At 43.2% G+C, this 26729-nt stretch overlaps 2 protein-coding genes and 1 long non-coding RNA gene across 4 annotated transcripts in view; 2 read left to right on the top strand and 1 right to left on the bottom strand.

Annotated features, from left to right (window-relative positions):
- The window catches only part of LOC143434544 (uncharacterized), a 164841-nt gene extending 153572 nt beyond the window's left edge, over positions 1-11269 (top strand). Inside the window, exon 15 of the mRNA XM_076913575.1 lies at positions 9621-11269. The gene's annotated coding sequence lies outside the window, so the exon portion shown is untranslated. The remainder of the gene's footprint in view (positions 1-9620) is intronic.
- Positions 423-25042, bottom strand: LOC143434545 (uncharacterized). The gene is made up of 3 exons (XR_013104131.1): positions 24889-25042; positions 17314-17487; positions 423-4983 (listed from the first exon to the last, which is right to left on the bottom strand). It is a non-coding gene; the product is annotated as an uncharacterized LOC143434545 (long non-coding RNA).
- A 48-nt stretch (positions 25043-25090) lies between these two features.
- Mkln1 (muskelin 1) overlaps positions 25091-26729 on the top strand; it is a 110003-nt gene continuing 108364 nt past the window's right edge. For both annotated transcript variants that reach the window (XM_034518873.2, XM_076913574.1), the window contains exon 1: positions 25091-25223. In XM_034518873.2, the coding sequence (XP_034374764.1) occupies positions 25126-25223 (98 nt within the window). In that variant the 5' untranslated portion in view covers positions 25091-25125. The remainder of the gene's footprint in view (positions 25224-26729) is intronic.

Genomic DNA, 26729 nt, shown 5'->3' with positions numbered 1-26729 from the left:
GGTGGCTCTGTCTAGTTTTATTTTATACCCTGTTCCTCAAAGGGGCCCAGCTGGGCCAACAGTTATTGTCATCAGAGAGCAGATTTAGAAGGATGAATTCTTTTTAGCACCAAGGTTTCATTCGATAGTTTTGTTTTCTTTTCAAATAAACTTCACATTTTAAGGGAAATATGCAAATACCGCTGGTGTACTGATAATGACAGCATGATTTTTTAATATTTATTTTTATCTTTGTGTGTGTGTATGTATGTGTGTGTATATATACATATATATGTATATATACATATATATGATATTATTATCAGCTATTATCTCTTGGAACACACTCAAGCAAATCCAAGAAGCAGTGGTCCTAAGAAGAGAAATTGAACTTGAATATTTTATTTAGTTTATGTTTTCTAGAAAAACAGAACTCAAGCTGAGACATTAAGCCAATGTTTTATTTAGGAGATGCAATCCTGGGGCAGCAGCCAGTGTGAGAGGAAAAGGGAAGCAGAAGAAGACAAGGCGTTCTGCCAGAGGGTGCTTGAGTAATCCATGGAAAGATGGTATGCCTGCACAAGTGGCTCTGCAGAATAGTACCATGCTACAGGATGAAGCCATTCCTCAGATAAGGTCTTGGGAGGAGAAAAGACAAAGAATCCATCTTCTTGGGGCATTCCCCTCTCCTGATTCCCAGTGATAGATGTTCATCCCATTGGGAATCATTTTTCTCACATGCTGGGTCACGTCACCTGTTCCCACTATTATCTTCTTTACCGCTACAACCAATACTCTGTAGCATAGCCTTTAACCTTGGTTGAGGAATACAGAGAAGCTAGAAACTTGCATCGGTACCCGCTGGGCCTGGTTGCTCAGTGGTAGAGGGGCAGGCTCAGGGGTGGGGCGGGGAAGCAGCTCTGGGTTGTAGGACTATCTGGGCTACAGACAGTCATGGTGAGACAGAATAAACAACTGAAAATTTGGGAGACAATAGGAATGGACTCTAACGAGCACTTAAAGTGTACCTGGGAGAGGAAGATGGAATAGAGAGTACAGTTGCATCACAAGTGCTTGGAGACTCAAAACTGGAACCAACCAGGGAAACCAATCATTTGAAGGCTGCAGAAGCAATAACAATTTATATTCCATATCTGATTAATCCTAGACGGCATTGATTAGTGAGGTAGGAACATGGGTTCTGGAACCAGACGGACTTATGCTTATAGGTCACCCCGTGTGTGCAGTGGGCAGTTTCCTCATCTTCTCTAAGCCCCAGTTCCCCTGCCCTTTCCATATGGGTGATCAAAACAGTCAGTTCATGCTGTAGAGTTTACCTGATGCTCGGTATACAGTAGGTGCTAAATAAACCCCAGCTTCCATGTCCCTTAATCGAATTCTGAGATGATTATATAACATCATCAATATTCTCTTCTCCAGACCAACTCTCCTGTGCTGTTCCTAAGAGTCTATTGAATAGGATGAGGTTTTCTAGCTTGACTCCTTCCATTATTTTCAAGACAAGTGCCTCTCTCAGGGTCCTGTGGTTATGGAGTGCCACTAAAGCAGGTAGCTCCCTTCAGGGGACACATTAGGCCCTAAAAAAGCAGCACATTAACCCATCCCCATTGGTAAATCATAAACAAGACATACCTGAAACAGCCCATCTGCTCTTTTAACTTTTACCCCTTCAAAGTAGGAAGGTTCTTGTATGCTTTAAGAAGTCTCAGACAGGGGACTGGAGAGATGGCTCAGTGGTTAAGAGCATTGGCTGCTGTTCCAGAGGACCCAGGTTCAATTCCCAGTACCTATATGGCAGCTCACAACCATCTGTAACTCCAGTTCCAGAGGATCCGGCCACCATCACACAGACATACATGTAAGCCAAACAGCAAATGTACATAAAAATAAGTAAGTAAATAAATAAATGAATAAGGCCCAGATGAATAGAGTGGAGGTAGGACCGCATAAGGAAAAAAAAGCCCTTTTATGATTTTAAGGATTATTTTTTGAGAAATCAAAAATATTTATTTTAAATATAAAATATTAATATATTTATAGAAATTCTGAATGAGAAAAATACAAATATAAGGATTATTTCTTAATGTATGTAAGTGAGTGCCTGTGTAGGTAAGTATACCATGTGCATGCAGGTATCCATGGAGGCCAGAAGAGAGGGCCTGGATTGCAGGAGTTGTGAAACACTGCATGTGGGTGGTGGGAATGCAACCTGGATTTTCTGCAAGAGCAGCATGTGTTCTTATGCACTGGGCTACCTTTCCAGCTCTAAGACTTTAAAAAAATGATACAGTGTGTATACTATTTATTAAATATTATCCAAGTTTTTGTTCCAGTATCACACCATCCCCTCCTACCCCCCATCATATAGACAGAGTCTCACTATGTAGCTCTGGCTGACCTGGAACTCACTATATAGACCAGGCTAACACTGAACTCACAGCGATCCACTTGCTTCTGCCCGACAAGTGCTTAAAGATATGCATCACCACACCATGCCCAACACAGCCTGTTAAATGACTACCAGTCATAATTTAAAATTACAATGACCTATATATTCCCTACTTTAAAATGTTTTGGTTATTAAGACTTACTTTTTTGCATATAATTTACAAAATTGTTGCTTTTTTTAAAACCCATCTCTCCTAAATAAAATCAAAGAATATTTACTTTAGTTTCTGATATACCCCAGGTGCCTAGAACACTTCATTGAAACATAGTTGTCCTTAATACCATAATCATGTAATTCTAGGTAAGATTGAGGTTAAAAATTCAATGAATTAGGGGCTGTTGAGTGGTTAAGAGCATGCTCTTGCACACGACCTCAGTTCAGTTCTAGCAATTGCCAGGCAAGTCACACCTACCTGTAACTTTGACTCTAGATGATCTGATGCTCTCTGGCTCCCATGAGCACCTGCACACACATCATGCACAGAAACACACACACACACACATACAGAATAAAACTAATTAAAAATAGTGAATGCTGTCATCTGGCCTCTATGAACACACACACACCACACACACACACACAATACAACTAATTAGAAATGATAAATATATGTTTAAATGGAATGCATGTGTGACAATGACTCATAAGATTGTATGGTTTCGTGGCCCTGCTGCCATCCTTACTGTGTAAGCAGACTCTGTAATAGTCCCTTAAGGGTGACACTGATCTATGCACTCTTGGAATACATCCCTTCATTATTTGGGGAAGGAATGACCACACAGTTTTGGAGTAAACAAAATCAGAGTCTGCATGGAGGTTAATTTCCAAAGAGCTTTTTGATAGGCATGTGAGGTGTTAAAGGTCTTCCCCGAGGTCAGAAGCTGAATGGTCATAGTCACTCTCCTACACTATTGCTTAAGAAATTGATCAGCAAACTCTTTGTTACCTAAATATCTCTAAAGTTAAACTTCAACTGAAGCATAGGTCAAATTATCTCAATTGGTGACTTTGATGGACTTATATTTAATTGGTCGTGACCCTGTGGCTCCATAAATTATTATCTGTCATGACAGGAGTTACATAACCTATCATCAGGATATATAAAGAACTAGTAACATCTATTGTGGGGCTATGCTCAACATATGAGGCCAGTTGCTCATCTTCAGCATGGGACAGATAAGTAAATGTCGTCTATAGAGGCCCCAGATCCTGAATCAAATAGGTGCTAGAGATCTAGGATTCAGACCATCCGTTGCCAAAGGTGACGGTTTTTCTAGTGTCTCCTTTTAAGACTCCACTTTCTCCTGCGTGGTATGTAGCAACGTTATTTATGTACAGAGTTGCTGTGTACAGAGTTGCTGGGACCGTTAAGTATATGTAAAGCAGACTTCTCAGCAGATGACAGCATTCACTATGGCTGTAGTTTAGGAATGATAATGAGTCTTTTCCCCTGGGGAACAATCATGAAACCTCTCCAGAGGAGGAAAAAAAAAACTTTGCTTGGTGGATGACAGAATTAGGTTCTGTAGAGGTGGGCGGGTTGAAATAATCATGTTTAAAATTCCAACTTTTGAAAAAAGTTGAAACCCTTACTTATGAGTTGACCTCATAGACTTCCATTTCCAAGCTTGGGAAATTTGATCATGAAAATGTTTGACTATATAAAATATAGGGCTTAGAGGGTGGGGATCTGGAGAGTTGGCTCAGTGTTTAAGAGCACCAGCTGCTTTTACAGAGGACTCAGGTTCAATTCTCAACACCCACATGACAGCCCACAACTGTCTGTAACTCCAGTTCCAGGGGATCTGACACCCTCAAGTATACCTCCATGTAGGCAAAACATCAATGCACATAAAATTAAAAATGAATAAATTAAAAACTATATAGGGCTTGGGACACAGCTCATAGCAGAGTCCTTGCCTAGCATAGATCTGGGTTCAGTCTCTAGCACCCAAAAGAAAAATGGTTGCTTATAAACATGATCAGTTAGTGATTTTTTTTAAAAATGAGGGGAGAGAAGAGAATCAGAGTTGGGACAGCAAAACAAACCTCCTTTACAGGAAAATGACAGCTAATAAATTCTGAAGAAATAATGAAGCTTGAAAAAAAATGACTGGGCTGGAGAGACGGCTCACTCGGTAAAATGCTTGTCATGCTGAATTTGACCCTCAGGAACTCATGTGAAAAGGCTGGTGTGGGGGTATGTGCCTGCATCCCAGTGCTGGAAAGGTAAACACAGTGTGATCTCTGGGCGTCTAGACAGCCAGTTCAGCTGAATCAGTGAGCTCCTGTCTCAAAAAGTAAGGTGAAGGGCTGGAGAGGTGGCTCAGCAATGAAAGAGTATGTGCTACTTTCCCAGAGGACCTGGGTTCAGTTCCTAGCACCAACATGGTGGCTTATAACTGACTGTAACTTCAGTTCTAGAGGTTCCTGTACTCTCTCTGGCCTCCCTGGACACCAGGCATACATACAATATACTTACATGCATTCAAACAATACTCATACCCATACATTTTTTTAATTACAAAAAGGAGCTGGGAGAAAACTATTAAGGAAGATACTCCATATCAACCTCTGACTTACATATACACATATACAATGCACCCCTACACATACACACACACACACACACACACACACACACACACACACACACACTGTTGTGAAACCCATAAGTTATTAACTAAATCAAGTAGGGATCATCAATCATTGAAGATACCATTGAGGGACAATTGATAGGCATTAATGTTTGAATTATGATGACTGAAACAATAAAAACATCAGACCCCTTCCTAGTACTCATTATCTCACAACATGCAGGGCTATTGCAGATATCATTTGTTCAGGATGAGGTCCTACTAGAAGATGGGCTCCTAATCCAGTGTGATTGGTATACATATAGTAAGATGGCCACATGAGGATACAGACACACAAGGAGAACACCATGTGAAGACAGATACTGAATTGAAGTGCTGCAGTTGTGTCTTGGAATGCCCCCAGCTGAAAAGGCAAGGGATTCTCCCTATAGGATTGACAGGGAGCATGGCTCTGCCAGCACATTATATTCCTGCTTCCAACCTCTGAAAAATAGATTTCTATAGTCATAAACTACCCAATTTGTGAGTACTGTGTTACCACAGCCCTAAGAAAGCAATATAATGAAGAACAGATTGCCTCAGTGCACCTAAGTATCACCCCACATGCATGAAAGGGAGAGCTTTCAAAGGAGAGATTTGTCTGTTTCCACTAAACTTCATGTCACTAAGAGTAGGCTGACTTAATGCTGCATCCATCCCGATAAAGTGCAATAAGAAGGACACAATATCACTTTTATTTGGTAGGCCAACTACAGTAGGAGGTCAAGTTTATTTCTCTACCACTGGAATCTAACCTGGCTTTCTTACTTGCTTTTTATTTTATTTTATTTTTTAAACAAAGCACCTTTTAAAAAATTAATTACATTTATTTATTTTGTGTGTATATGTGTATATGTGTATGTGCACCTGCCACAGTATGTGTGTGGACAACAACCTGTGGGTATTGTTTCTCTCCTTCCACCATGTGAGTCCTAGGTATTGAACTTAGTTCATCAAGCTGTGTGAAAGGTGCCTATACCCACTGAGTCATTTCACTGGTCCCTTGTTACTTACTTTTGCCAACATAATACTGTTGAAGTGACAGAAGCAGGTCTAAGCCAAGGTCTCAGTAGACCTTCCATATTCCTTTAGCAATGCCTTCTAGATGTAATAGACTAAGGAAACTGGTCCTAATGGATGCTACCCTCAATGTTGAACTGATTGTAAAATGTCCCCCACAGGCTCATATGTTTTGACACTTGGTTCCCAGCAGGTGGCATTGTTTTGGAAGGTTATGAAACTTTCAGGAGGTATAGTCAGCCTAGAGAAAGTGGCCAACTGGGGGTGGTGGGGCTTGAGGTTTTATATCTCTACCACATCTTCTGTCTGTTCCCTTCTTTTTTTATTCTGCCAAGATGTGAGGAAGTTAGTAGTCTCGGCTGCACACACCAGCTACCATGAAACCACCTGCTGCCCTGTATTCTCCTCCCACAGTGAACTGGATACCTTTAAACTATTAACCCTTCCTCACTCAAGTGGCTTCCTCAGGTCAAAACAAGAGAAGCAACAAATATACTTGAAATGCCAAAGAGAATCAGCAGAGCACAGCTCACATCAGAATGGTCTAGACAATGGTTCTTAATCTCATACCATTGAATTTTAGCAAGTCGTTTGTTATGCAGCAACGGATAACTGTTGCAGACACCTATATCGTATTCTTGCTGTTAGAATAAATGGAAACTAGTCACGAACAAACAATCAAGAGAAATTACAGTGTGAGACAGTCTATGACAGTTGGCCTAGATGCTATACTAGTGTCAGTGTGCTGCAAAACAAAGTGGGAATACTGGCTAGACAGACTACATCTAGGTTTTCCAATCCTTGTCATCACTTGGCTTTTTAGACTAGGTATGAGGGCCAGGGAACTATCGGACATTTAGCAGGTATTGTTGTAGACACTACAAGCCTACTATTGATTGGATGTGGTTTATCAGTGAAAACTTTCTGTGCTAGAAGCTTAGTGTTCCATGTGGCAAAGTTGGAAGATGGAGAACTTTGTAGAGGTCTTGCCTCTTGGTAGGTGGTTAAGTCATTCACAACCCTGCCCTTGAGATTAACACAGTTCCTTAGGAACTCAGTCAGTTCTCACAAGTATGGATTGCTACAAGAGCCAAATGATTCAGCCTTTCTGTATACTGGATTCCTTTCTGTTTCTCTGCCATGTTGGAATGCAATGGGGTCGGGGGGGCTTTGTCAAAGGCCAAACAGATATGATCACCTGATCATGGACTTTCAGCCTCCCAAACTATAAATCAAATAAACTTCATTGTAAGGTGTCCAACCTCATGTATCTTGTTATTGTGACAGAAAATGAATTAATGCAATGCCAGAAGCATCCCATAATCAAAAATATCTGTAGGTATTGCTAAATGTCCATCTTGGACACTGGACTACAGAAAAAGAATCAAATGTAAGATCTGAGACCAGGGGCTAGGGGATCTAACACATTTGGAAGAGTGCGTGACTAACATGCATAAAATCCTGGCTACCCTCCCAGCAGGATATAAACTGAGAGATGGGGAGGGGGCGGGGGGGGGAGGTAGGGGAGGAAAGGGTACACATCTGCAAAGCACTCAGGAGGTGGAAGGAGGAGGATCAGGAATTCCAGGTCATCCTTGGCTTCACAGAGGATTTCACAGTCAGCCTATGAAAGACCTTGATAAAAGCAAGCAAGCAAGCAAGCAAGCAAGCAAGCAAGCAGAGAGAGAGAGAAAGAGAGAGAGAGAGAGAGAGAGAGAGAGAGAGAGAGATTTGGAACAAAGGGAAAGATTGGTATATAAGGCATTTAGACAATTGTAGAAATTTTAATATGAACTTAAGCCTGAAATGGTATTATAATTATCTTGGATGCCCTTATTCTTTGAAGGCATATGCTTAGATTATTTCAAGTGAGATGTCAATTAAGAAATTTTAATATTCAACTTACTTTCAAATGCTTCAATGGATAAACATGTCTATTCACAAAAAGGTAAAAAGAATATAAACAATAACTAAACAGAGTTGAAAAGTATAGGTAATTAATTGTATATCTTAAAACCTTGAGCTGGGCGGTGGTGGCGCACGCCTTTAATCCCAGCACTTGGGAGGCAGAGGCAGGCGGATTTCTGAGTTCGAGGTTAGCCTGGTCTACAGAGTGAGTTCCAGGACAGCCAGGGCTATACAGAGAAACCCTGTCTCGAAAAACCAAAAAAAAAAAAAAAACCTTGTAGGTTTTTAAATCTTCAAAATAAAAGGCTGGGTTTGGGGAGTCATCTCTACTTCATGGGTTCTTACTATACTAACTTAATACATCAGGAGCAGGCTGCCTTAAATGAACCCGAGGTCCCCTTTGGAGTTGCTAGCTTAAACCATGTGTGTGAGGTTGGACTGAGGCCTAGGGATGGGTGTGTGTACCTGGAGAACTTCGTACAGACTCAGCTTCCCATGAAGTCATCGGCTTCCTTTCCTTTATAAAACATCCCACCAAAAGTCTAGGTGCTGTGTGAGAGTGTCATGGAGCCCCTACAGCTGCATCAACTACTTCCTTGTTCCCAAGCCAATAGAAAGAGCCCCAGCCAGCTGGTCCATTTGCAGACCCTCCATTTCCCAAGGGAGAGAGACTGTCCCTCACTGTGTGTGTTAATAAACATAGTCTCATCTCATCTATTCAGGTCAGACCTTGGTCTCTTTTTGCTTTCTGCCTCTACCCTGCCTCTGAACTAACACTGTGCAGTGGATGTGGGGTTTTAGGCAACCCTGGTAAACAGGTACCAAAATTCCAGGCTTCCTGGGACCAACAGAGTCTGATTATCCATTTCCCTGAGGAGGTGACCCTCATTCCAGTGCATATAAAAAGAGATAGGGGTCCTTTAAATGAGACTTAAACCATTCTCTGTTCAGATAGTTGCCCAAAAAATAATGGATGTTGAGAGTCTCTGATCTCCACTTCTCTTAATGATACTGGCTTTGTAAATATTTTCTTTCCACAACAAAATCAAATTTCTTGTGTGCATGCATGTGCACACGTGTGTGTATGTGTGTGTGTGTGTGTGTGTGTGTGTGTGTGTGTGGTTTCATGTGGAGAAAAAGAGAGAGAGGGAGGGAGGGAGGGAGGGAGAGAGAGAGAGAGAGAGAGAGAGAGAGAGAGAGAGAGAGAGAGAGAGAGAACATATATGAGCAGGGAGAGCACAGTTTGATGTCTTCGTTGGTGAGGCAGGGTCTCTCCCTGAACTTGGTGATCACCAGTTGGCTAGATCAGCTGGCTATAAACTAGAGATCTGTCTGTCTTCATCCCGAACGCTTGTAGGTTACAGATGTGTGTGACCACTCCTGGCTTTTTGATGTGGCTACTGGGGATCCAAAAAGAAGTTCTCCTGCATTTGCACATTGTCCCACTGGGCCATCTCCTCAGCCCCATATTTATTAAACAGGATCCTGTTATGTAGCCCAGGTTGGCCCTGAAATCACAGCAGCTGCTTGCCTTCGCCACCTACATGCTGGGATTACTGACATAATTCACCATACCCAGAATAATTTCCTCATTTGTATCACCACAGGACACAGTAGAATTCAAATTCAACCATACTGCAGAAAGACCCCCACTACAAGGCAACCAACATTTAAAACACAAGCAAACCCATTTCTCCGAAAAGGGAAATACTGATAAGTGAATCTGTTTAAGACATTTGAAACTTTTCTACAGTGCAAATGAGGAAGATGGCACTGAGCAGCCGAAGACAGACACTGCCGCCAGAGCCAAAGACAAATGGAACAGAGGGGACCTGTTTTCAGCCAACAGAAAACATGCTTATGCACTGTGCAAGGAGGTGGGCAAAGAACGCGAACAAATACTCCACATACTAAAAATAAGAATGGGGTTGAGTATGATGGCGCACACCTTTGATCCCAGCACTTGGGGGAGGTAGAGGCAGGTGGATCTCTGAGTTCCAGGCTAGCCAGGGTTGTACCTTGAGAACCCATTTCACAAAACAATGACAAACCACATAAATAACAAAGTAGGAATGATCAAAATTACTTGGAAAAAACCATTCATCTTCATACGTGCTTAGAAAAATGAAACCATGACAACATGCCCATGTTTCTATGAGTGACAGACACTTGAAGTTCAATAAGATATTGGTTTTTAAAAATTTATAGTAAATGTACACTGCTGATGGCCGTTGAATCTGACAGTGTGGGCAGGTTACAATGTGGAAGCATTCCATTGTGTGTGTGGTGCTGGGTTTGAACCTAGGGCCTTGCACATTCTGGGCAAGAAAGTGCTATCACTGAGAGACAGCTCTGCTGGTCTCATCTTGAATGTACATATATTATGTTCCAGTCATAATTTATTCTTTGAAGTAATTTATTCTGTGGACAAAGTCACTACAGAGGTTCCTAAAGACATGAATGTGAGGTTATTCATGGAAGCATTGTTTATAATAATAACGGGAAAGTGGAAAGAATTTAAATGTCTGTTAATTAGGAATGGTTGGCTTTATGGTTTGTCTAGTGGCTAAAAGATTTCCATGTGTTAATGTGGAATATTGCTGATATACTATTAGATACAACATAAAGGATACTATATACAATTTATTCTGCATAGAGGCGTTGTATTGCTGGGCGGTGGTGGCGCATGCCTTTAATCCCAGCACTTGGGAGGCAGAGGCAGGCAGATTTCTGAGTTCGAGGCCAGCCTGGTCTACAGAGTGAGTTCCAGGGCTACACAGAGAAACCCTGTCTTGAAAAAAACAAAAACAAACAAACAAACAAAAAATAGAGGCGTTGTATTGGGGCTGGAGAGATGGCTCAGCAGTTAAGGGCACTGACTGCTCTTAGAGAAGTCCTGAGTTCAATTCTCAGCAACCACATAGTGGCTCACAGCCATCTGTAATGGGATCTGATGTACTTTTCTGGTGTGTGTCTGAAGACAGCTACAGTGTATTCATATAAATAAAAATAAATAAATTTTTATTTTTAAAAAGAAGCATTGTATGCATTTGATATCCTTATATAGAAAACATTGGCCAAGAAATAGTTCTGTGTTTAACTTGTGATGAAGTCAAGAAGGATTTTTGTTTTGCTTCCTATACAAAATCATTTTCCATTTATTTTAATCATTGTAATGTCTTACATTTACAATTAAAAATCTGCACGATATACCTCAAAACAACTTTCAGGATGTCAGTCAATTCCCTTCTGATGCTTTTGTAGGAAATGTCTGAACTACTGAATCGAGATGAAGTTGCATGCTGGTTAAATTGCTTTTAGCTGGGAGTGCAAATATGGAAATGTACTGAGCCATTGTAATGAGGAAGAAGATTCTCAGCACCTAAGGAGGCTGCAGGAGAGCAGCTGGCAAGTTCCTGAAGCAGCTTGAGGTCACTCACCCTTCTCTCTGGCTCAGGCCCAGCCTTCAGCAAGATGAAAATTCAGGTTTGGAAGGCCCGAAGGGCCATCGAGACAAAAGCAATTTGAGAAGAAATTTTCTTTCTTTCTCCTCTTTCCTTGTCTCTGGAATTTCTTCAAGAAAATGAAATTAGAGATATAACCATAATTCAAAGGTATTGAGATAGGAGAACATTTTGAGAAGGTCCTGGGTGGTTCTCTCTCTTTGTAACCACACCATGCCTGTGCTTGGCTGGAGCACTCTTTACAGCAATCGGAGTCTCTTTGGGGCTAAAGCCTCTCTTCCTCCAAAATGGCGCCAGTGGCATTGCTCTAAACAAAAGGACTTTGGCCTGGTAAACAGAAGGATTGTAAGCAAGCCTAAAGGTTTCTGTTCACTAGAAAAGCAGATCTCTTAAGAAGGTTTCTGTTTACCAGGAACCTCAGCTCTTAACCCTCCCCCAAAGGTAAGCTACCTCAGGCAAGGGCATCTAGTTCCTGGTCAGTCCTCATGGCCTGTATCAGCTCAGATCCCACCCCGATGACTGTCATATAATATCTGCTTGGCTTCCCACCAAGTTTGAGCCCCAGTGAATCTTTCTCTCTGCCTATAGAACAGTCTAGTTCAGTAGTTTCTCCGTACCATGTCTCAGGTATTAATCTGAGAGGACAGCCTCTATCAGGGGACATTTTTCTGTTCTCAGTGAAGTGGCACATTTGGTTCCTGGTCCAGCCTCAGTTCATTTCTATTAGTCATTTCACAGCTGTTTGTTGGGAGGAGCAAAATTGAAATCTTTGGGTTGATTTCACAAGTAAGCTGAAAACAAGGCCTTCCCAGTTCCTGTTTGTGATTTTCAAGTCAATAAAGCACGTCTGTCTTGGTGGATGTTTCTCTCTAACTGGTTTCAGTTGTCTGCCGCACTGTCTACCTGGCTTCCACTTGGCTCAGGAACCTAGGTTTGTGGCCATCCTGTTACAGGTGGATTGATGCCAGGCTGCCCACCGTTGTTTGTTATTAAATTGGTGATGCAATTTTTGTTTGGCAGTTTATGACTGTAAGGTTATTCAAGGATGCCATTTAAAAATACAAGTTTACTACCAAGTGAGACATCAGAGCGGATGGTAGGTTTTTTTTTTTTTTTTTTTTTTTTTTTTTTTTTTTTTTTTTTTAGGCTGTTCAGGGACAGTAGACAAATGCACAAATTTGTTATTGTGGCTTGTTATGAATCCCGGAGACACACATACGGGGATCATTATTGTAGATTGGCTTGTGACAGCTGGCCCTGATTTACTTATTTCCTCAAGAAGACACTTTGAACAATTATTGAAATGCCTCCTCTCTGTAATTATAATAATAATTATGATGATTTTGCAACTGAATATGCAATTCAGGGCGTACACACTCAACTGTTTTTAGCTTGTTTCTCTTTTTACATTGATGTCAGCTGCTGTCTTGGATTATGAAGAACTGAGAAGGACTTTCCAACCAAGGGTCAGTGAGCTCCATGAACAGAGTCATCTGTGGCCAACCCAGGAAATTACTAAAATAATAATTATTATAGTTAGTATTTAAGGAACAAGCTAACTACGGGCAAGGCTTCTCTTTCTCCTTTTTTTAGGGTCTTTGGAGAAAGAAACCTATTTTTAGTACTTATCTGCTCTTGAGATTTAAAATAAGGTATCTTGTCGAGTAATAAAATTACAAATGTCTGACAATGCCTCTGTGCCCCTCCCCCTTCTAATTAAGGAGCTTCAAAGGGAAAGGCTGATAGAACCAGAACAAAGAGGTGTATGCTGTGGGTCAGAGGAGAGAAAGGAGAAGGGGAGTGGGAGCTGCAGGAGGACAGAGGGCAATGAGAACAGACTGGGAAGTTAGGATGGAATGGCAGTGATGGGCAGAAGGTAGGAGGGAGCCAGACGGGAAGAGAGGAGACAGGGCAGAGAAAATGGGGAAAGTATAGGGGAGACTGAGGCAAGAAGATTGATAGCTAGAACCTAGCCTGGCCTACCCAGGCAGGTGCTCTTTGTTCATATTCATTCTCTCCTCTTCTCTCTTCTTCTCTCTTCTTCTCTCTTCTTTCTCTCTCTCTCTCTCTCTCTCTCTCTCTCTCTCTCTCCTTTCCGGCATGCACAAATAGAGGTAAATAAATAAGGCTAAGCCTGGTAGTCAGTGCCTGTCTCAGTGCCTGGAAACCTAAGACAGGAGGAACTTGAGTTCTAGGCCTTTCTGGACTACACAGTGAGACTTTGTCAACAATAAAATAAGAAAACACACAAATCAGTAAATTGGGGAAAGTAAACAAACAAACAAAAATGGAAAGGAGAAGCACAAGACTTAGATTGGAGGATTTTTTTTTTCTTTTTGAAGCATGTGATGGTTAGTGTTGTTAACTTGAGAAAATTTAGAATCACTCGAGAGATAGACCTCTGCACATGCCTGTGGGGACTGTCATGCTGTGGGAAGACCCTTCACTGTGTGTGACACCATTCCGTAACTGGACCCTGGAAGAAGGAGCTGGGCACTGGCAGGTTGACTTTACTGCCCTCTCCCCGACTGCAGATTCACATGATCAGCTGCTTTCCGCTGCTGGTCCCCTGACTTCCCCAGCTTGTGGAATGGTGCCATTCTGTGAGCTAGAATAAATCCTTTCTTCCTCACGTCACTTTGGTCAAAATAGTTTATCACAGCCTTGGTGAAAGAAACTGAGAAAGGTGGGGTGGCACAGGCCTTTACTCCTGGCCCTCGGCCCTCAGCCCTCAGCAGGCAGAGGCAGGCAGGTCTGCCAAATACAAGGTTAGCCCAGTCGACATGGGGAGTTCCAGGCACCCAAAACCAAACAGGAAAGGAAGACTCTAGGTCAAATAATAACAATAACAACAACAACAATATAGAAACAAAGACAGCATATGTCTTATGAAATCAGTACACCACAACCCAAGCTGGATAAAAATTAAGCCAGAGGCCAGAGGTTCTCAACTTTGGTGCTGTATATTTGGTGTATCACTTTAAGTTAGTTGTGGAGTTCGGGAGAGGTGGTTTTTAGAGCATTATTTGTAAACAAGCAGGAAGAATATAAATCACAATTTTCAGGGACCAGTAAGATGGCCCATTGGGTAAAGGCACTTGCTGTCAAGCTCCCCTCTCCTATCTGGTCTCCCTAAACGAATAATTTAAAAAACTCGAAAGCATGATAAAGTCTACAACAATTTGTGGTTGAGGGCTTGGCAGCAGGACTCATTGGTAAAGGTGCTTGCTGTCGAGCTTGATGACCTGGGTTCCATCCTCAGGCCCCACTCGGTAGAAGGAGAGAACGACTCCTACAAGTTACCCTGGGACATGAGATGATTCAACACGATTCCAACACTACAAGGACGTCTAGTAACTTTTTGACCTTGAACGTCAGTTCAACCCAGACTGATCTGGAATGTGGTAGAACCAGGAGACATGATTGCTTTCTCCTCTCTCTCTCTGTCTCTCGTGCTGTGTGCCACTGTCTGAGACATTCTATGTCGTTTTGGACATCCCTGTGTCCCCTTGTTCTCTGACTTGCCCTCTGGGTTCTCTTCTCTAATGTAGAGTTGTCCAGAATTACGTTTTATTACCAACTTTCCTATCATAGTCACTCTCCAGTTTACTGTTTTGATATGTGTAAATATAGACACAGATGTCTGTGTGCATATATATGCTCGTGTGTGTGTGTGTGTGTGTGTGTGTGTGTGTGTGTGTGTGTATGTATATGCATGCATTTCTCCACTAACACTGATACTGGCTTTCTGGAGCCACAGCTCCTAATCTGGAAGATATTTCAATATGGTGCCTTTTGTATGAACAAGGAAGGGTTGCCTTGACAGACTCATGGGTGCCAATTCCTATGGAACTATAGGATTCTTATCCTATCTAGATGATTCTACTCTGGTCTATCAATACCCATCATTAAAAATATGACATTTGGTCTGTGGCCTTACCAAAACAAGATTACAGCCATCACCAATGTCACCACTACTACCATATATATTTTTATACCAACCACTTCTGAACAGACATAAGCCAGGCATATGCTCTGTACCTGGTACATGGGAGAGGATGGGTAATTGCTCACTTCAGTGAATGGATGGAAGTTTAACAAAGCAAGGGAAGTAGAGCCAACTAGATGGAATGGGGAAATAAGAGAAACTAGTTATGTCTGGAGTTTCACAAAAAACAGGACATGGCAGGGAAGGGGGGGGGGTGCACAGGAAGAGTGTAGCTTCAAAGCTCCTGAACCTTGGACATTTCAACCCAGATGGATGAGATACTTTTCTGCTGAGCCAATTGCACCCGCCCCACCCCCAAGGCCTTTTGGTTCCAAATATACTAGGAATCAGTGCTAATTGCTCTTTTGAAATATCGTTTTGTCGGCTCCATTCGGATGTGGCAATTTGCAAAGCAATCTCCAGCAGTTGACAGTTCATCCATAGCTGTGTGGTATCCAGACATTTCCCGGGACTTCTGCCCACCTCCTATACAGCTGGCAGTGTGTGCCAAACCAGGATATGTGCTCAGCTGGGATTAACTTGGAACCAAGTAGCGCTTTGTTGTGTCTAAGATTTGTTTAAATTCTGCAAAGGTGAAGGGCAGTCCTAATTAATCCAAATAATAAAAATGAAATTTAAAAATTAGGACTGTGGATCATAGCTAAGTTGGGTAAAGGGCTCACTCGCACAAGCAGGAGGACCTGAGCTCAGTCCCCAGGAGCCGTGTGAAAAGGTCAGGAGTGGTAGTATGCACAAGGAAGCCCGGCACTGGAAGGGTGGGTGGCTGCTGGCCAGCAGCCTCACCTCCTTGGTGAGCTCCAGGTCAGTGAGAGGATGTGTCTCAAAAGGGCAAAGTTGATGACACTTGAGCTGACCTCTGGCTTTCATACTCTTGTGCCCATGTGTCCATGACCACCCTCTCCAAATTAAAAAGCAGCAGGTGCCTAAAGACTGCCTCAGTCTACAACGGGCTGATAAGAACTGTAGCTCTGACAGGTTCAAGGACAAGGTCAGCAGGCTGGTGGCTGGGAGCCCAGGTCAAGAGTCTGTATTCTTTGTAGGATGCCCTCTAGATTTATGCTTGTGGGGCTGAGAGAGTAAAGTTACTGACTGTTTCTTTTTGAAGCTCTTTCCTTTTGGCCAGAGACTTTCTCAGCTCCTTCACACTGGCTTCAAGGTCGTAGCCTAGACCAAAATGTTTACAGAAAAAGCCAGGCACTTATGAAGAGGACTCTCTGCCAGCTCCTACACTCCCAGTGCCTGGCTCCAAACAAGCTCAGAAAACCAAGGAAGGGATAAAGTGGCCTCTGGAACCAAGAATTTTTAGGTTTGAATGCCAAAGGGAAAGCAGATGCATTCTGCCCTACTTCCCTGACCGCTGACACAGATGCTGCTGCTGCTGCTGCCACCTCCTGGGAGAAGATAGGCCTGAACTTCACACCTGAAGCCCATGTCTAGGTTCACCCCTGACTTGGCTAAAGGCTCCACTGGGCAAAAGGCTGAAATAGCTTTGCCTTAAGAAATGAACCACTCCAAACTAATTACCTACTTACTCAACAACAACAACAAAAATATCACATCTGTCCTTTTTGCATTTCCTTTGTTCTTTTTGGACAGCATTTTGTTTAAAGAAATGATTTCAGGGCTAGGGAGTATAGACAGGTAAAAAGGGCTTATCTAGTATGCATGAGGCTCAGAATTCCACTCCCAAAACTGGAAAAAAAAATAGACTTCAGAACTGTCAGTTTTAGGAATATATGAAAGACTCCTCCTCTTAGCTCTCTAACCCCCGAGCCTTCGGGTAATGGTGGGGACCCATACACGTGGGGTTTTTACAGGACAGGATACATACAAGCTTGCTGATCCTTGATGTCCAAGCACCTCAGTTTACCTACTGGGGCGTTCCAAGAGTTGAGATAGCAATGGAAGCTCCAAGTAGTCAAGGAATGGTCGACGGGGACAAGTTCATGCTTCCCATCTCCAGGGGCAGCTTCTTTAGTATTTTAGTTTCTTTTCCTGTTGCTGTGATTAAAAAGAAAAAAAAAGCAAACTAATAAAACAACAAACAAACTAAGAACTACCAAAAGCAACTCAAAGGAGAAAGGGTTTACTTCAGCTCATGCTGCAAGAGTACAATCCATCCTGGCAGAGAAGCTGACAGTTGGTCACACTACACCCAGAGTCAGAAAGCAAAAAAAAAAAAAAAAAAAAAAAAAAAAAAAAAAAAAAAAAGATGAGCGCTCATCTAAAGTACTCAGCTCACTTTATCTTTTTTGGGTTGTTTTGTTTTTGTTTTTGTTTTTGTTTTTGTTTTTCAAGACAGGGTTTCTCTGTGTAGCCCTGGCTGGCCTGGAACTCACTCTGTAGACCAGGCTGGCCTCGAACTCAGAAATCTGCCTGCCTCTGCCTCCCAAGTGCTGGGATTAAAGGCGTGTGCCACCACCGCCTGGCCACTTTATCATTTTATTTAATTCAGAATTTCTACCCAGGGAACAGTCTCCCTTACAGCTGAAAGTGAGATAGCTCAGTGGTTAAGAATACTTGTTCTTCTTGCAGAGGACCCAGGTTCAGTTCCCAGAATCCACATAGTGGCTAATAATCATCTAGGAATCTCATCCCAGAGGGCCCAACCCCTTGTCCTCACAGGCTTAGGACCATCTTATAAAGCAAAGTACATTGCATTCTAATAGTGAAAGTCCCTATAGCCCAGCGGTTCTCAGCCTTCCTAATGCTGCAACCCTTTAATACAGTTCCTCATGTAGTGGTGACACCCAACCATAAAATTACTTTTGTTGCTACTTCATAACTAATTTTGCTATTGTTATGAATATATAAATATTTAATATGTTGTATATCTGATATGCAACCCCTGTGAAAGGGTCCTTCAATCCCCCAAAGAGGTTGCCAACAACAATTACAAAGTCTTTTAACTGTGAGTTCCTACAAAATAAGCAAGCTATGTGCTTCCAACATAAAATGGTAAATGTTCCTATTCCAAAAAGAAAGATTAAGGGCATAGAAAGGAGTGACTGGATCAAAGCAAAATGAAAATCCAGTAGGGCAAACACCAAATCCTACAGCTTTGGGTCTTGCATCAGAGGCTTGTAATACAATCATCTGGGCTCCAAATGGGCTGGATGGCTTCACTCCTCCAGCTCTGCTGCCTGCAGCACACACAGCCTTTTTCCTAGGCTGGCTCCGTTCATCCTGTCAGCTCTCCTTGGCAGATATCCCATGGTCCTAGCTATCTCCAGTACCCCCAGGTCACCTTCACAGCCACGTGCACTGGCTTTCAGGGCCTGCTTGTAGTGGCTCTGCAGTTATCACCCTAGATCAGGACTCCATGACTGCTTCTAAGTTTTTAGTGATTTCAAAACCAGTGCCATGCAGATGAGGCTGCCAGATTCTGCTGCCAGTTCATGTAGTCCAGCCCCCTGTACCACAGTCATAGCTACATCCGTATGCTTTCTGGGCCAACTTTGGTAAAACACTTCCTTAGGTGGTTGGGTTTGAGCAGAAGACACCTTCTTAAGTTTGGGTTCTCTCCTTTCAAACAAATGTAGTCCCTCATGAGATGGAGCCTCTGATGGGTGGGGTCTTGCTCTCAGGGTCCCTTTCTCCTTTTCCCAGTGCAGTACAGGAGGCTCCATTTCTGTTTCCTCATTACTGCCCTGGATGCTCTCCTAACTTGAACTTTCCACTGCTAAACAAGTTAATCTATTAACTTTAAATCCAGCTTCATACAGGTTCTTAGTTTACAGTCAAAACGAAGCCAGATTCTTAGCCAAAATATCACATGAATGGTCCTTGGCCCAGTTCCTGGTGGAGTCTTTGGTTCTCTCTGATAACTCATGAGCTGGGCCTCCACTGTGTTTGTTCAGCACTCTTGTATCCTAAGGGCCTATCAGAACAATCCACGAATCCCTGTTTCCAGCCTCCCAGGGCTTTTTTAGTCCTAAGTGCCAAACTCTTCCACATTCCACTGTTTCCAGAGGCCTAAAAGCCAAGTGATCAGGTTTATGGAGCCATCACCTCATTCTTGGTGCCACTCTTCTATCTTACTTTCTCTCCCTGTTGGTATAAAATACCCCAACAAAAGTAACTTAGGGGAGAAAGGGTTTATTCTAGCTCACGTTTCGGAGGGACCTAAGACAGCCTGAGCTTGAGGTCACACTGTATCCACAGTCAAGAAGCAGAGAACACTCTGCCTGCTTTATTCAGAGTACACACTTTAGAATTCCCCATCTAGGGAATAGTCTTCCCACATCAATAAACATAATGGAAATAATTCTCCACAGACTTTCTCAGAACAAAACCTTCATCTAGATTATAACATACAGTGCACTTGGAGGCTTTCCTCCTAGGTGACTCTGGATTCTGCCAGGGTGGCAACACTAACCATCACACTGACCAAAATTTGAACTGACAACCTCTATCTTTAATTTTGTCTAGTTTTCAATTTTGTGGAAAACATAAATTGTCAAGAAGAAATTTAAAGGGAAGCAAAAAGGCATGCTTCTTGAGTACTTAGCATGTGCCTGTGATAGGGGAGTTGAAGAATAGTCACATAAATATAAACATACATAACACACATTTCTCATGAGAAGCATAGGAAAAATCGGGGATTTGGGTTCTAGATGCACATCTGAAAACAGCTCAGTTGTATAGATGTCTTAGGCATTAGTGGTTTCATCTGTTGTATACTCCTGTAAAAGGGCATTTTTCATCTACATCAGAGTTTGCTTAGAAGACAGCAAGTTGAATAATCTGTCATGTTTCACCGGTTCTAACCTTCTAAATCTGTTAGTGACCTCTGAGTGGCCCTGATAAGCTAAAACAAGAACTCAGAGGGCTTTATGTCTAGATTGCTTTCCTTAACTATTTTATTTTAGTCTTATTTTAACCAATCATGTAGAGCATCGAGTATATTCCAGTCTTCTTTCAAATATGTTTTAATCCTTTGCTATGGTTTAAATATTATTCCCTCCAACATTCATGTTGAAGCATAATCCCCAAATAAGAGATAGGGCTTCCCCTTTATTCATGGGGTTAGTACTTTATTATAAAGAGATGGGAGGGAACTATCTAGGCTCCTTTTCCCTCCTCCTCCATTGTTATAATGTAACACATCTCCCCTCCAGATGATGTAAGCCATCTTAGAAGCAGAAAGACAGACTCTCACTAAACACCAAACATGCTGGCCTTTTGATCTTGAACTGCCAGCCTCTGAATCTCTGAGAAATAAATTTTTCTTTATAAATTACCCTGCCTCAAGTGTTTTGTCATGGCAGTGTATAATCTACCAAGCATAGCAACTATAAAATCCCTTCCTTAACAATAAGCAAATGCCTTTTGCCCTCTGCCAACTGGTATGTGTTCCTTTGCATAAAAGTAGACTCAGCTGTGTTTGTTTTGCTTTGCATCTCTCGTGGCCTTTATTACTATCACTTGGCTACATTTGATATTTGAATAGTACTTCATAGTTTATTAAATTTATTCCCAATTATCAACTCATTTTGGAAGAATTAGGATCAAACAGGATAGGCTTTTGAACCAATGACAATCTGCATGCACCATGGAGAGCTGGGTCTCTTTGGATAAATCATCACAGCAGTCAATGATTCATGCTTTAAAGGCCCGGAAGTTTTAAAAACAAGTGTTCTACAGTGGTTGGCGCTTCCTCATTATATAGGTATTAGCTCAACTACTACCTTCTTAGGGAACCTGGGCAATCTAAGAGTTACTCTGGATTAGTCTCTTTTCAGAATTTAGCACAGACTAAAATTATTTATGACTTATTATATGTATTGGCCGAACAGAGAATGGTAGCTTCATGAAGTGCAGCCTTGTCTGGCTCTGCTATGCACCACTGTCTCCCTAGCATCCGGGAATGCCTGGGGCATCATAGCTTCATAGCTTCCCTTGATAAGTCCTCCTTGCAGAGAGAGAGAGAGAGAGAGAGAGAGAGAGAGAGAGAGAGAGAGAGAGAGAGAGAGAGAGAGAGGAAGGACCTCAAAACCCCAAAGATAATGAGCTACCCTCTGGGAAGTGTTAAGCATAGCACATGGGCCTCTGGAGGACAAGAAGACTGGCTCACTGGTGCTGTGTGTTGCTATCACACTGTTGGTCCCTGAAAAATGATGACCCTCATGCTCCCTGATGGTTTATAACAGGCCCCATCTGTGAAGTACAATGGTACAAGGTAACTCTCTGGCTGCTGTCAGTTCCCAGGCTTTCCATGTGCATCTCTGGAAACAACCCCATCACCCAAAGTCCTGTCTCCAAGGCTGAAGAGAATGAAAATGGACCCCATTTTTACTAGAAGTCTAGCATGTCAGGGGTTTGCAGTTTCTTGAGTCTCTAATTTTATTTTAACATTTCTACAAATTTTGGGTTGAGTATTAATATACCTGTTTGTATTTCTATTAACATAGGAGTACTTTAAAAGTGTCATCCTTTGTGAGATTTGTGGCATAGGAAACCCATGCTCTTCTTACGGTGAGGGCCTCACACTGAGCTTGGCAATCATACCTAAGGGGCACACAGTTACTGTGTGTGACACTCAGTTTTCCTTTGTGGCACACTGGCCTCTAACTGAAACTCTCAGCACAACGTATTTATTCTTCAGTGAGCACTCACTGAACATCTACTATGTACTAGACCACACTCCATCGAGACCACAACACGTAGCTGTGACTGAGAATTGGCTATGCATGGCTCCTGCCACAGTGTGGGTCATCTTTACAGGACAGAGAAATACAAAAGACATAGAAACATATCGTGGTGACTGTTAAGCTAAGGAAGGGGAAGTCTGGGTGTTAAGGGAAATGTAGAAAATGTCAAGTGATCTTAAAGTAGGTGATGGGGAAAGATTTCCCAAGATAAAGTGATCTGAAGAAGAAGCAGGGTAGAAGGTAGGGTGGGAGATGTTCCAGGCCAGGGAGAGACTATGCCTCGAGGACAGAGAGGATGTACACCAGGAAGTACCAATTTGGAATGTGTGTTTAGTGTCACTGGAATAGAGTGCTGATGCCGAGGGGTGTGTGTGTCTCTGTGTGTGTGTCTCTCCCTCTCCCCCCACCCGTGTGTGTGTGTGTGTGTGTGTGTGTGTGTGTGTGTGTAGGGGAGGGAAGCAGGAAAAGAAGAAAGCCTGAGCACTCACTGAAGATCCTCCTGGTAAGCCATTGATAATGGAAGAGAAGAGAAAGCCACACAGGAGCTGAGCATGGTGACCGCAGTTTTTTTTTTTTTTTTTTTTTTTTTTTTTTTGTTGTTGTTGTTGTTTTTTTTTTTTTTTCAAGACAGAGTTTCTCTGTGTAGCCCTGGCTGTCCTGGAACTCACTCTGTAGACCAGGCTGGCCTCGAACTCAGAAATCCACCTGCCTCTGCCTCCCAAGTGCTGGGATTAAAGGCGTGCGCCACCACTGCCTGGCAGACCGCAGTCTTTAAGAGAAGCAGAGGCAAGAGGTACTCTGCAAATTCAGGTTTACATAGTAAGAAACAACAACCATGGCAACTCTCCCCTTCCAAACAAACAAACAATTGCAGGAAAGTCTAACACTTTACAAGAATTGGCTGAAAGCGGCATAGAGGGTAAGGTGAGGAGAAGCCCATGGGGCCCTCAAACCTACATGAAGAACTACAGGCACCGAGTAAAGCTGGGAGCTGGAGAGTGGACCCCTGGGAAGGAAGAGTGTACCAGTTGGTTGTCCAGTGCCAAATGGTCACACCTGAAAATGTAATTCAGGTAACATTATATGGACTCAACTGGTTATACTGGAGAATAAATATTTATATACAAGTACATATATGCAATAATAATTAATGAAAAAGTAACCATTAATTTAAAGAGTAGGGACAGCTATATAGGACGTTTGGAGAAAGGAAAGGGATGGGAGAAATATTGTAATTAAATTACAATCTTTTTTTTTTTTTTTTTTTTTTTTTTTTTTTTTTTTGGTTTTTCGAGACAGGGTTTCTCTGTGTAGCCCTGGCTGTCGTGGAACTCACTCTGTAGACCAGGCTGGCCTTGAACTCAGAAATCCGCCAGCCTCTGCCTCCCAAGTGCTGGGATTAAAGGCGTGCACCACCACCGCCCGGCTTTAAATTACAATCTTAATAAGAATACTTGGTTTATACCTGTTTTTCACAAAGTTTGATCAGGAACTATATAATTCTATGCCTGGAAAAACAACAATAATAACAAGACTTATTAAGACCAGAGAAGAAGACGAATTAGCAAATTGTGGGTCCTCTAACTGGAGTGATTCCCCACCTTATCTTCTCCCTTTTAGAGACAATGTTTCCCTCTAAGATATTCTCTGTAGCTAACTTCCTCCATGGCAGGCAGGTCTCTAACTCAAGTCAGTGGTTACAGCATTACCTCAGGGGTCATTACCTCAGGGGTCATACCCATTCCCAACAAAGTCTCACACTTACAGTGTGTGGAATCTTAAACACTGAGTATACTTGTGGCCTAGCTGACATTTCTGATGATATCCTGGTAGAGGCTACTACTAACATTTCGCCAATGGAAATGAAGCCAATAAAGAATTGGAGAGAGCTGATGGGCAGATTAATGATCATAATCAAAAGGAGTAAACTATTGGATCATTTATTGATAAATTCTTTGCTTGAGTTTTTTGCATCCTCTGGTTAACACAATGATGTGATCCAAACTTCCAGGAGTCCAACCTCTTAGGCAAAGAGTGACACAATTTTGAGTGATGCCAATGGGTAAGCAAGGAAATATTTATAACCCTGACTAAAAGGTACTGGGTGGGAGCATTACCTAACTTTGCCACATATTTAGACCAGATGTTCCCTTTGTGATTAAAAAAAAAAAAAAAGCTGGAATGATGCCTGCTGTCAGACTTTCTGAACAGTATGTATGTTGGGGGTGGGGTCGGGTGTACTCATTACCCCTTCTGAAGAGGTTGTGATTCACATTTGGAATTTATGTTAAAATTAAAAGCAAGCAGATTTACCACCCGAGACAAATGATGGCACACAGCTTTCCAACTCTATGAGTGTTTTCCTGGTATGTGGGCGAATATCATTTCTGAGGATAACGATGCCATAAGAATATCAGTAAGAGAGGCTCACAAGAAATGTTTACAATGAAGGACATTAGAGACGGATAGCGAACACACTAGCTTTCCCTTTTCTTGCGTCCACCTGACCCTTAAACACGGTGACAAGGACATTTTTTTACCCCAGGACAACTGCAGAGACAAAGGCCATACATTATTATTGCACTTCAATTCTCCTCACCTCTGTTTCCGGAAAGGCTTTATAAACAGGCTAAGGCTGTGGTTTGCAAAGTCGGAAAGGTATTCCCTTTCAAAGCTCATCTAAATTTCCCTACCTGTACGATAAGATTTTTTTTTTTTTTTTTCAAAATGTCCTTGGCTTTGTCTTTACCTGCGCTTGTGAGAAAAGTCCTCTGTGCCACTCCTCTTCCAGCCTCACAGGAAAGCCTCCATGGGAGGGTCAGCTAGGAAAGGACAGCGTGGGAAACCTGAGGAAGCGTCCTCCAACCAGCCAGTCCCGGCCCTGCGCGGTTGGGTTCACGGCGCGGCCCCTTTAAGAGCAGGCCACGTCCCCGCCCTCCTCCTGGCGGGGCTGGCGGTCGGTGGCGGCCGCTACGGTGCTGACAAGATGGCGGCTGGCGGGGCTGTTGCTGCGGCGCCCGAGTGCCGGCTTCTGCCCTACGCGCTGCATAAGTGGAGCTCCTTCTCCTCCACCTACCTTCCCGAGTAAGTGCGGGGCCCTGCGCTCGAGCTGTCGGCGCTGCTCGGCGAGAGCGCGGCCGGGCAGAGCGTGCGGTGGAGGGGAGCGGAGCCGAGAGGCCCAGGCGGGGCCTGTGAGGGGAACGCGCGGCCTCTGGAGCCTCTCGGTGCGGCGGCCGAGAGCTCCGGCCTGGCGGGCCGAGGCCAATGTGAGGGCCCGGGTGTGAGCTCGGGGTGGCGGCGAGGCGAGCTTGCGCAGCGGGAGTTGAGGCGGAGCGGGGCTCGGGGCCCGGGGCCCGGGCCGCGGGCGAGTCGCCCCCGCCATCGGAGGTAGTCAGGGCGACGGGGGCCGGGTCCTTCCAGTACGGCTCGGACGGGAGCAGCGCCCGAGTTCGTGAGCCCGCGTTGAAAGTGCTTAGCTTTGCAGGAGTGGCGAGAGAAGTTGAGGAGTCCATCTGCATCCTGGCAAGAACTTGGAGGACTGGCAGAGGGGTGTCTTTGCTTTGGGGGGGGCTGGAAGTTCTGAAGAAAGATAGGGAAGGGAAGGCAGGTCTGGAGGAGTTCTGCTTGTCCCAGGGAACCACCACCTCAGCAGAAATGGCTTTATGAACAGAACAAGTAACTGGCACGGTTTTCTGTTGCTATTTCACATAGAATTGCTACACCTCGGGAGTGTACCGAACAGTGATTGCCTCCCATTTGTATTTTAAAAATTCTTCACGTTCCTTCAGATTTGATTTGTCAAGTCCAGTCAGTCAGGACTTGCGAAGCTGCAGGTGAAGCGTGCCCACCTACCCTCCTCCTTCCTATCACCAGGTCAAGGGTTGGCACTGGAGCGTTGTAGCTCTGGCTCAATGAAGGCTGACCTGTGGTCTGATCTGGCCGGTTGTGGCCTGTTGATGCCTGGTACATGACCACATCTCTGATTGACGTTAGAACCCAACTTTTAATTTGAGGGCGAGCTGGATAAACACTAACTTCGGTTGAAGTGGACTTGTGGCTGTTCATTGTTCATTATATGAACCTTTTTTTTTTTTTTTTTCCTTTTTGGTGGTTTGGGGGGGTGTTTGTTTTTTGGGGGGCCTTTTTATTTTTAGTTTGTTTGTTTTGACCAACTCCTTTGAATCTGAAGATAACATCTTCTGTGTCTAGGATAGAGAGTTGGTGGTGTGTCACTACCTGGAATGACTTTTTTCTTCCCCTGGTCCTTAGTTAGATTACTTAACACTTTAGGTTGTCTGCCATTCCTTTACATTGTGGTGTAAGCATGGGACTTGGATATCCCAAATCCCAGTTAGTTACCTGTTGTACGGGCATGTTAGAGAGGAAGGCATTTCTAAAAGGGGTCGTTGATCTGGTGGGATAGTTAGTAACTTTAGTCAGCCTCCAGTTAGTAGTGGACAGCACCCACTGTTACAGTTAGACTGTAGCTGGTTAGACTGTAGGTGGAAGAAGCCATTGCTATAGCTTCCTTAAGGCCACAGAGAAAACAGTTTATTTTCACTTAGTACTTCCACTTAGTGCATCTTGTGT

The sequence above is a fragment of the Arvicanthis niloticus genome, chromosome 15 (assembly GCF_011762505.2).
Source record: "Arvicanthis niloticus isolate mArvNil1 chromosome 15, mArvNil1.pat.X, whole genome shotgun sequence".
Taxonomy (NCBI): Eukaryota; Metazoa; Chordata; class Mammalia; order Rodentia; family Muridae; genus Arvicanthis; species Arvicanthis niloticus.
This window is presented reverse-complemented; position numbering and strand designations above follow the sequence as displayed.